Genomic DNA, 11,485 nt, shown 5'->3' with positions numbered 1-11,485 from the left:
TTCAAATCAGCCCTGCTAATGCATTTCCTCCCCATGAAAGACCCATACCAGTCTGGTAGTGCTCACCTGACTTTCTGACAACTCAGTCATTGCTGCTGACTGGGAGGCAGAGGGCAGAAGGTTGATGCAATGCGAAGGCAATCCAGCTCTCCTGCTGATGTGTTTGCACCATGCAGCCTTTGCTGCCATTGGGTTTCCATCTCCTTGCCAGTAAAAACAGTGACTCACCTGTGTCAGGAGGTCACACGAGCACCATTGCCCCAATACACCATCCACTACTGACCATAACTCAGCAACAGAGCATACTTTCCATGTGGAATGCTTCCTGTTCAATCCTTGCCAATTCCAATGAAGAGGAGTGCAGGTTGCAAGATTGTGTGAGACCTCTGTTTAAGACCTTGCAGAGCTGCTTCCAGTCTGGGGAGATAGCACTCAGACGGTCTGCCTGGACCCTTCTCAGCTTGCACGAAGGGACAACTTGGATACCCAAAAGAATTGCAGGACCCTGCATTGATCCCTACACAAGTTGCAATACTGGAAGATCAGAGTTCTAAACCCCAAAGCATAGCTGTCAACGTTTCCCCCTTTTTAAGGGAAATTCCCTTATTCTGAATAGGATTCCTCGCAAGAAAAGGGAAAAGTTGACAGCTATGCCTCAAAGTGATTTGACACATATAGGTTCCCTGCTTCATATGTTACTGGTGGAGAGTGAGTGGTGCTACCTGGGAATTTTTAGAAACCCAAAAGATGCAATTTTTTAATGGATAGTGTAATTGGTAAGTTTGGACCTGTCACACCAAAAATCAGGTGAAGTGACACAAAAGCCACATTTTGGTCCACTATCTTGATTCAAAATGGCACCCGGCACCCAATAATCAGTGAAGGCTGCCACCCAATCTTGGGAACCCTTGTACTGAGTTTGGTGGCAATATGTCAACAGGTGACCCAACCTATGCTGAAAAATGGGCAAAGTTATGTGACAGTCATATTCCGTTCCAGCATCTTGAATCAAAATGGCACCCGGTGTGCAAAGACTGCCGCCTCCACCTTGGGAAACCTCATGATGAGTTTGGCAACAATATCCTGAGAGGTGAACAAACTTATGGCAAAAAAATGGGAGTAGTGCCAGACTAGGACCCAAAATAGGTAAAGGTAAAGGTAAAGGGACCCCTGACCATTAGGGCCAGTCGTGACCGACTCTGGGGTTGCGGCGCTCATCTCGCTGTATAGGCCATGGGAGCTGGCGTTTGTCCGCAGACAGCTTCTGGGTCATGTGGCCAGCATGACTAGGCTGCTTCTGGAGAACCAGAGCAGCGCACGGAAACACTGTTTACCTTCCCGCCGGAGCGGTACCTATTTATCTACTTGCACTTTGATGTGCTTTCAAACTGCTAGGTTGGCAGGAGCTGGGACCGAGGAACGGGAGCTCACCCCGTTGCAGGGATTCGAACCGCCGACCTTCTGATCAGCAAGTCCTCGGCTCTGTGTTTTAACCCACAGCGCCACCCGCGTCCCAAAATACCAGGGTTCAAATCCCCACTAAGTAAAGAAGCTTGCAGAATGACATTGGGCCAGTCACACACATTCAGCCTACCTTGAAGGGTTGATGAGAGGATAAATTGGAAGGATAGAACCAAGTGTGAGACTTCCTGAGCTCCTTAGAAGAAAGGTAGAACTAAATGGAATGAATGCATTATTATCCCTGGAAAATAGTTTGATATAATTCAAGACAATGGGATTCCAGTTATACTAATCTCCTGCCTTACAAAGATCTTGCGCATCTTTCTGCTGTGACTCATGTGACAGATTTGTTTTCTTCTATTGTTCATGCTTTCGTGGAAACACTGAAAATACAGACAAGAGAAGGTATAGCTTTTGTTTTATTTTTTTTATAGGATTGTCACGCAATATCAAAATACTCTGCTGGTTTGAGTGTGATCTGATAAACCTCTTTTACATTGAAGAAAAGACCATTTAAAAACCAGGACCCTTCATCAATCACAGTCTAGAAAAACAACAACGGAAAACCTCGTACAGATTTTTTTAAAAACCGATTAACACAGATGATTCCAAGATATTCTAAACACTCCTGTAACTGCAAGGCCAAGACACAGCAGTGCACTCTGGTTAGACGCTGTGGGCAGAGAGCAAAGAGGTCAGTATCGCACGTGTATGCACACAAATCTTCAGGAGCGTGTTCAGCAGTTTCCCCGTGTGGGTACGTCAACTGCTTGTTTTTAAGAGTAGCTTGGGACAGCTGAAGAGGCAACAGACGAGAGGCCTTGGGTGCATGCCTGAGAATTGTGTCTAATGTCCTGGTTATGTTCAATACAGAGCTGTTATACTAGACCAATAGCTGTGTTATCTTAGCAATAACTGAGTAAATCTAGCTTTTAGTGGGTATAAAGGCTGTGTCTGATGACAGACACAGGTTTCTCTTGAGAGCTTCTCTTGCAAAACTTCCCTGCGAGTTTATTAGTGTTGTCCTCAATGAAAATGCACATTATTATATATTTAATAACAATATAATGTAGCGAACACATAACAGACTTTGATTCTTTTCTCCGTATATTTTGATTTTCAAAAACCTGCATGCAGTGAAGATGGACGATGCAGATTATTAAATGAATTGTTCTATATTTCTTTAGTGTAGCTGGAATACTGACTGATATGACATGCTTTTTTTTTTAAATACCCCTTCCCCTCCTAGTGAATATCTATTTATGACAATATAAGGTATTAATTTATAAGCTTGGGGGTTGGGGAGGAAAAAAGAGAGAAAATCCACATTATAGTTACAACTATTATGGATCTTTAGATTCAAATGTAGTTCTCAAGGAGTAGTTCTGGGCCGTTCAATGCTATGTCTCTGCTTTTCAGTAGTAAGAATTTTATCTGATTAGCCATAGGCCATAAGGCAGATAAAAGAAGCTGAGAGTTAAGCCACAAATTTGGCTCTCTATTTGTATTAAATACGGAACCACACATGGTAATGTGATTTTCCTTGTTTAACTGCGAAAAGCACACAAACTCATTTGATGTAACAACATTCTTCCTGTGGCTAAACTCAAGACAGATGCTTTTTTTCAAATAGATCTTTATACAGAGGACCCTGGGTGATACAGTAAACAATGTCCTCTACAGCTATTCTACTAAATGCACAGAAACATTCTTCTAACGTTAATTTATTATTGGGGCCCATTCTGAAAGGCAGAGGACATAACACTGAACCTGCAAGCCATCATCTAGGATAAGCCATTCTATTTCCCATCTCCCTCTGGCTTTCCATCCCCTTCTCCCCACACGTCAGTCCTAGCTGTGCTGTTTTGGGTCCCCATCCCTAGGTTTTCCATCTTTCTGCAACCCTTGGAGATCTCTTAAGCCTGCTGATACTTCCTCCCTTGAGCACGGGTGGCGCCATTTTGGCAACATACGTTAAAGGCACTCGCCTCTGAACTCTGGAAATAAAGAGGTGACGATGAAGCAAAATTCTGAAACAACAAGGGGAGGGGGAAACTTCTGACAACAAGCACAACCGCACTATATGAAAGGGTGCAACAACAAAGCATTAAGGTAATTCAAGGCACTCCATAATTGTTTTAAAAGAAGTAGATAGGGAGGAGCAATGGTCAGAAACCAAAGATGATGTATCATGAGATTAGTTCATTGTGCTTGCTTCTAATGACAAGTGCTGTGCAAAGCCCACTGGGAGGCAGGAGGAAATGAAATGCAAGGCTAATCTCTCCTCCTGCCACTTCTGTGGAATGTGTTAAGTGGCCCAACTCTGAGCCACATTTTCATCAAAAATCTAGTATAACAGGAGTGCACTGAAGGTGTCTTTCGCCTTCCTACCAGGTAACAATTCATCCTCTTCATAAACCTCCCCTGTTTGGTACTTCTTTTATTTCGATTTCGTATTATTACAGCAGTTTACACTATTCCTTCAGTCACCCTCAGAGGAGAGCTGGATACAGAAACAATTGCATCTAACACACATTTTATCAACATCAGTGTGGCGCTCCACAGCCATTCTGGCAAAAATCAATGGTTTCTGTCTTCCATGAACCTGAGATTGGCTCGGGTTTTTTATCTCTTCTGGACACAGATTCATACCAGTGTAGCTAAACCACTGTCTCTCAGGGTAAGAGCACCCCTTTCTCCTTGCCACCAAGTAGCCAACTTCCTTTCCCTTCCAAAGTATTTAAAGTGGCCATGTCTCCTACATACTCGCCAGAAGTGGCTATTGGGATGGGATGGAACTGCAACACTAGCTTCTGGGCAGAGGAGTCGCTGATGCTTATCAGGAGAGAGGGGTGAGGTGGCTGGGAAGGCAGGCCTCACGAGAAAGCCAAGCTACACCAGCTGGTAAATACTTGGGAGAAAGTCTCCAAACTCCAACTGGGAGGAGCCATTCAAAGCACTCACGAACCATTAAGTGAGAGTTCACTCACGTAAATTCTTGTTCAAGAAGGCTTCTCAACACTGGCAAAATCCCAGGTTTGCATGTCTGGCTGGCCTCAGGTAAACAGCATTTCCTTCAGGCTCGCATGCCACGTGGAGCATTTTGTAAGCGTGATGGATTTCTGTGAGAGAACGCATCTTGGGCTGGAGCTACACATTCAGTGGTACACAGTGTGAGTGTGTGTCTCTGGGGGCACGAACCGCCACATTACCCTTGCAAAGCAGCAGAGAAGATGACCCAGAAGAGAACAATGGGCAATGATTGTTGCTTCCAGCCCCTTGCAATCCCTTCTCCTCTTGCCAGCCGCTTTCCCCCAGAAAAGCAGTCTGGGGAGAAGAGACTGCAGAGGAAGAATAGTGCTTCAGCAAAAGGTTAAGCCCCCAAACCTCATCCGCACCTTCTCCACTGCAAAGTACTTCCCGTCCTGCCACTTTGCAGGGGAATATGCAGCGTCAACGAGGGTTCTCAGATCCCACTTCTGCCCAATATGTGAAACAGCAGAGTTTTGGTCTTGGTTAGCGAGGCTGAATGCGGACATGCTCTTCTCTAGTCAAAAGGCACTCTACAGTTATGATAGTGGCCTTGTTCAAGTTATTCCTCTGCTCAACATCGAAATTCCTGGTGCACCCCATCAAATGCTGCGGCCATTGGTCAAACGAGAGAGGAACTGGGGACCCTCCACCCCAGTGGCTAGGAATACTTGGAATAAAACCGAACAATGATCAGAGCACAATACACACTCAGGTGTCAAGAAGAAGAAGAAATACACTGTGCTACATCTACCACAGATGGCACAAGAGCTTGTGCTTAACATGTGTATTTTAAAGAGAACACGGTCTGGCACTATCAACTTCAACTGGTCTTCAATAAAGTGGCTTTTAAAAAGACCCAAAAACCTTGCAGATAGAAAAACAGATAGGAAAAAAAACCCTCTCCAGAAATAGGTAGTCCCTTGCTCACCAACGTAGAGCAAAGTCAAACAAAATATTTTGTTCTCCATTTGAGTGGCCCTGGGCCTCCCTGGGTTTGCACTTTTGCAGGGAAAGGTTAATGTATGCAAACTTATCACCACAGATACAACAGGACATTTTTTACTTTAATTGAGATGTCAGGGGGATAGAGAGTCCCACTGCAGTCATGGGAATAGCAGCTCACTGTTACCTAGGAGTTGTAACTAGCAGCTGAACAACCTAATCCACTTACAGGATTTTACTTACAAACTGATTTAAACTTCTTTTAAAAGCACTTGGTATAGCGCTGCTCGAAGCGTATCAGTTCAGGCTGCAAGCCCTGAATGCTCCCTGGCATTTTAAAAAAGAACAACTCTTGGACATAAAGCTAGCATATCAGGGAGAAGTCTGCGCTAGAACTCTTCTCACTTTTGGGTGGTGCTAGACTGTTCAGGTAACTGCTGACACTGGGTGGGATTTAAGCAAGCCATCTCCCTGCCACCACCTGTATTCCAAAGTGGTACAGTCCAGGGAATACTGTGTCCTGTGATTTTGCTGAATGTTTTAGGTAGTGATAAGACCAGAAAGGGGAGAGATACAGGGCATATTTCTAGGTGTTTATCAAATCACCAGTTAGAGGTAGGCTCTGTTAAAAAAGTGGCAGAGTTTAAAAGTTTTCCAAAATTTCACCCTTACCCTTTATAGGAAAATATACATGTACATATATATATATACTTATTAGGCTGCAGTCCTATGTACACTTACCAGGCATAGGATTGCAGATTTTAGTTTCCAAAGCACTGCATTAGTGCAATAGTTCTCTGTACTATTTTATTGGCTAACTTACCTGCACCATTCAGTTGCTGCCCTGTGAAACTATGCTAATGTTAACTCAACAGATAACCGGACGGCAAAATTTGAGCACCCCTAACACTGTAATAAGTAACCGATTTGGCAAGAGATGTCTTAAAGCTAACTCAGGGAGGGGTGAGAAAGGAGGTGAAAAATCTCATTTTTCAGATGGAAAATTCATTGTGGGGTGCAGGAAAAAAAGCAACCAAAGCTATTAGGGACACCTCTACGAGGCAGTTTGCTGCAGACTTGGTGCTGCTAGCTACATGATTTCATCCTCACTGTCCCCTATTGTTTTCCCGTTTAATCCTCACTGAAAGTTTGCATGGGGAATCTGCATGGGGAAAGCCCAACAAAAACGGTAAATGTGGATTGTGTTTGGATCGGGGTGAGCGGTGAGATGAAAGGGCATTTTAATGAGGATGTCGTTGTGTGAAGGTTGCACAAAGCTTGCATCACTGAGCAGCGCTGAGTCCGCCATGCACATTCCACATTTCGGTGGAAGCATCCAAATTTCAGAGCCGTAAACATACGGACAGTACTGGAGAGATGCAGGAGAAGGAGAAGCTGAGAGGGGTGCAAAATGAGAGGAAGGGGTGGTGCAAAAGCAGAAGGTGAACCGTTTCTCTTCCAGTCTCCTGCATCTCCCAGCTCTAAAAGGCCCGTTAGATGTCAGAGATGAGGGCAGCATGGTCTCGATCAGGATGGTCAGAAAGCAGACCGGGATCTACAAGTGTTTCTGTCTCCCAATTGTTCTAAGAGAGGCAGGAACCAAATGGCTTTGCATTCTAAACTAGAATCCCTGACCTGTGGTAGATCAGATTTGGCTCATAGGGCACAGAAGATAGTGAGCTGCTGAGCCACCATTGTGCATCTGCCCCTACGTTGCAATGACCTCTGGTCAGTGGACCTTGCGGTTCAAGTTTGGAGACTTTCCAACATCTCAGGATGCCTGAGACAGCGTCTTGTTGGCTCTTCCAGTTGACTAAGGCTGTAGTCAGATGAGCAGCTTCCCTCTTCAACTTGTCTGGCCTTGGCAGTGTTACAGGTGAGGAGGGGAGCCAGATGGTGGAATGAATTATGGGACTCCACAGCCACTTGCTTCCGGGGACAAGCTGCTGCAGAAACTACACAGAACTGGAACGCCCAAAGGGATTTTCATGTTTGTTGGGCTGTGTGATAGCCACATTATCTGGTAACTGGCTCAAAATGTAATGGATGGGGAAGCCATTGCACAGTGGAACCTTGCTCCACCAGTTTAGTTCTGCACAATACTTCACACAGCTGGCCCAAGACATTTTGCTGCCTGAGGTGAAGGGCAAGATCCTGCCCCCTTCCTTTGCGGACAAACTGTCGGCTGAATGTGACTTCCCTACTAGTAAGGAAACTGCACACAAAGACAACAGGCTAGCTTAGCAGGCACAGCTCTGCCCTCTAGCACTTTGCCAGCACTGCAGCTTGAGGCACCTGCCTCAAGATGCCGAACAGTAGGGCCGGTGTTGATGACTGTGGAAATCACTTTCAGTGAGGGAGGAAAAAAAGAGGTCATCTGAACCCACTCAAGGCATGGTGTCATTGGGCACCGCAGGGAAATCTGATCCTATCCTTTCTTAGAAGGATCCACAGCTATGAGGCATTGCTTTGGTGACCAACACAAAGAAGTAGGAAACATACTAACGGAGATCCCACTGAGTCCAGGGGAAAGGTTTCACAACACCCCACCCCACCCCAAAATGAAGGCAAGATACATCTCTATCTTGAAGATCAATGTTGTGATCTTCCAAGGCTGGAAAGAAAGATAAGATTCCAGAGACAACAAAGGGTTTCTCTGAGTAATTTGGCAATTGGGTTGCATGGAACAGCCTAGTCTGTGCTTCAGAAGTTAAGTAAAGTCGTATTTGGCTTGCACTGAAGAGCAGTTGAAGAACATTTTTGCTTAAAAACACACCTGTCGACTGTACCAGGGACACAAGCGAAACAAAGCAAACCGTTCGGGGGGGAAAGTGTCTATTGCTTACACTAGCACCTCTACCAGAAGACAGGTTTCTACTCTAGAGCAAAAAATCACAGTAGAAAAATCAAAAACGGTTTGTGTTCACACTCCCTGTCACGTGGAAATAATCACCCTCCCAGCCCAGGGACAAAGTGATAAACACACAGACTACTCTACACGGAGCTACGGTAAAACTGGTCATCGCTCAGGTGGTACTTCAGCCTGCCGTGTGGTGTGGACCGAAGGTCTGGGCCTTCGCCGCTCTTCCCCGCTCACGACACGATGACCGCCCACTCGCTGTCTTCCCTTCCGTACTGAAACAGAAGGAAGGAGAGTTATAAGCATCAGCACAGCACAAGTGTTAAGTAGAGAGGGACCCCCAAACAGCAGGCAAACCACAGCCAACGGGACACATCAATAGCTTTAAGAAGCAACAAAGGTAATTAATACAACATGATTCAACAATGGCACATAAGGAACACGTGAAACAGACTCATGTTAAGCACACAGAACAGATTCACAGCGCGGCCAAGCTCCTAACAACCACAACTACTAATTAGACTGAAAATGCAAAATATAAATACCGTATTGTTTGCTCTATAAGACTCACTTTTTCCCTCCTAAAAAGCAAGGGGAAATGTGTGTGCGTCTTATGGAGCGAATGCAGGCTGCGCAGCTATCCCAGAAGCCAGAACAGCAAGAGGGATTGCTGCTTTCACTGCGCAGAGATCCCTCTTGCTGTTCTGGCTTCTGAGATTCAGAATATTTTTTTTCTTGTTTTCCTCCTCCAAAAACTAGGTGCGTCTTGTGGTCTGGTGCGTCTTATAGAGTGAAAAATACAGTAAATTGTGGAACTGAATCTAAGAATAACATATGGTGGAGTTGTTGAGATCTCTGGATTTTATCTTGTTTCGTTGCTTCATGGGAGCAACAACAACGTGGAAATGATGGTTGTTACCGTATTTTTCGCCCTATAGGACGCACCAGCCCATAGGACGCACCTAGATTTTTTGGGGGGGGGAAATAAAGGGGGGGAAATCCCCCCCCAGGCCCGAGCTTCCCCCGACCCCAGCCCCCAGAACGGGAGCCAGAGCGATGCCGAAGCTGCGTGCAGCTTCGGCATCGCTCTCGGAGCTTGCGAGGCTGCGGGCGAGGGAAGCCGGAGCTTCCCCAGCCCCCAGAATGGGTCCGAGAGCGCTGGCGAAGGTGCACTCACCTTCGCCATCACTCTCGGAGCTTGCGGGGCTGGGGGCGGGGGAAGCCGGAGCTTCCCCCGACCCCAGCCCCCAGAACGGGTCCCAGAGTGATGGCGAAGGTGTGCGCAGCTTTGGCATCGCTCTGGGAGCTTGCGAGGCTGGGGGCGGGGGAAGCCGGAGTTTGCCCCGACCCCAGCCCCCAGAACGGGTCCCAGAGCGATGGCGAAGGTGTGCGCAGCTTTGGCATCGCTCTGGGAGCTTGCCGGGCTGGGGGGATAGCTTCCTGAAGCCTGGAGAGCAAGAGGGGTCGGTGCGCACCGACCCCTCTTGCTCTCCAGGCTTCAGCGAAAGCCTGCATTCGCCCCATAGGACGCACACACATTTCCCCTTCATTTTTGGAGGGGAAAAAGTGCGTCCTATAGGGCAAAAAATACGGTAGTTGATCGTAACCCTCTGGGCTGCTTACGCGCCTCTTTAAAAAAAAACACCACCACCACACATACGTTGTGTGATGCGAATGGTCAAGAGGAACTTAACCAGCAGGACTGGTCCAAATGGAGTTTGTTCTTCCACAGAAGCTCTTGACACAGAAGTCAAAGTTAAGATGCAGAATGGGGATGCTGCTCGTATAGCCAGGTTCAAATACCCACCAGTGCATGGCTTGTATCCCGGAAACTGACATTAGAGGATCTTAAAACTCTGGGCATGGGTGGCTGTTGAAGGCGTTAGGGGTGACGGCGATTGTAGAAGCTCTCTGCCAGCCAGCTTGGTGCCTGGTTGAGCTCAGGGAGGAAAATACCACCCCTCCAAAGAAAAAATTGTGTTGGCAAGCACCAGGTGCTTAGAACACTGTTTGGGTTTTTGCTTGCGTGTTCACTATCATGTTTAAATATGGCCCTAATCTTGAAACAGAGACAAGGAACCTATCCCCCCCCCCAGAGGTTGTTAAGACTCCAGCTCCAAACAGCCCCAGTGGACAGTGATCACAGCAGGAAGTGACCTCTCCAGAACACGGAAGGACTCTTTTCTTATTTATTTTTTGGCTGAGATCTCCTGGGTGATGCAGATGCCATTAGGCAGTTGAATGCGCATGCATACTCTGTCTGTTCCCCTCCCAGAGACCCACTCCTTCTGCACAGCCCCGGGCACTGACAACCCATGCTACGTCACTGACCTCAAAAGACCATACCATTTCAGAAAAGGGGTGGGGGAGGAGAGAACACTTTGTTTGAGGCAATGTTTATATCAAAATCTTTCTGCACACGGAGAGCTGTCACTCCCCGTGCAAGGAAAGCGATCACGTCAGGAAAGGGACCTCCTGCCTTGCCATCTCTCTCACATGGTAGTTTTCCACATGCGGATGATGAATGAGCACTTAAAACGAAGAATCTTCCCAAATACACATTCTGAGATGGTGTATTTGTGCAAGAAGACTGCACCACATTGCAAACAGCATAGCTGAATCCGCTCCATGGATATTGCTGGACCTAACTTCCACATATTGCAACTGGGATGTTAAACATGAAAGGAACTGCTCAGCCATCCCTCCCTCGCATTGTTAATGTAGAAAATAAACGAGACTCTTACTTGGATATCGCTCAGCTGGTTCAAGAAACGAGTAGCTAGTTGAGGTCCGTTTTCCATGGTTGGAATGTGCAAATGCTAAGGGGGAAAGAGAGACTTGTGAGTAGATGCTGGCCGACGCATGCACATGATCTGTCCTCTCCTGCTGATATAAGGGGGAGGGTGTGGCTGGGGGAGGCAGAGAGAGGCTCAGCGTTTGACTGACAGCAGTTGACTTTGAAGGCAGGACTCTGCAGGAGTGTGTACCAAACACACAAACCATCCCTGAAGAGGGAACCGATTGCAAGGCACGTGGGGAATTTATTGGTAAGAGGTGGGAAGTTAACTCCATAAACAAAAGGACATAATTGCGAGAGGTTTTGCAACTAAAAAGGGATGGATAGTGCCAAGGTTGCAGGTTTGATCCCCTGCATATTCTTGCATTGGACGAGAAGATCCTCAACTCTAT

At 46.6% G+C, this 11,485-nt stretch overlaps 1 protein-coding gene across 3 annotated transcripts in view; it reads right to left on the bottom strand.

The window, feature by feature from the left end:
- Positions 1–1,862: 1,862 nt before the first annotated feature.
- Positions 1,863–11,485, bottom strand: part of BCAT1 (branched chain amino acid transaminase 1) — a 70,385-nt gene continuing 60,762 nt past the window's right edge. For 2 of the 3 annotated variants that reach the window (XM_083572911.1, XM_083572912.1), the window contains 2 exons: positions 11,041–11,115; positions 1,863–8,571 (listed from right to left, as the gene is read on the bottom strand). In XM_083572911.1, coding sequence (XP_083429037.1) covers positions 8,530–8,571; positions 11,041–11,115 — 117 coding nt within the window. In that variant the 3' untranslated portion in view covers positions 1,863–8,529. The remainder of the gene's footprint in view (positions 8,572–11,040; positions 11,116–11,485) is intronic. The other variant, XR_014538757.1, reaches the window with a different exon arrangement.

The sequence above is a fragment of the Podarcis filfolensis genome (assembly GCF_964270895.1).
Source record: "Podarcis filfolensis genome assembly, chromosome: 10".
Lineage (NCBI taxonomy): Eukaryota > Metazoa > Chordata > Lepidosauria > Squamata > Lacertidae > Podarcis > Podarcis filfolensis.
This window is presented reverse-complemented; position numbering and strand designations above follow the sequence as displayed.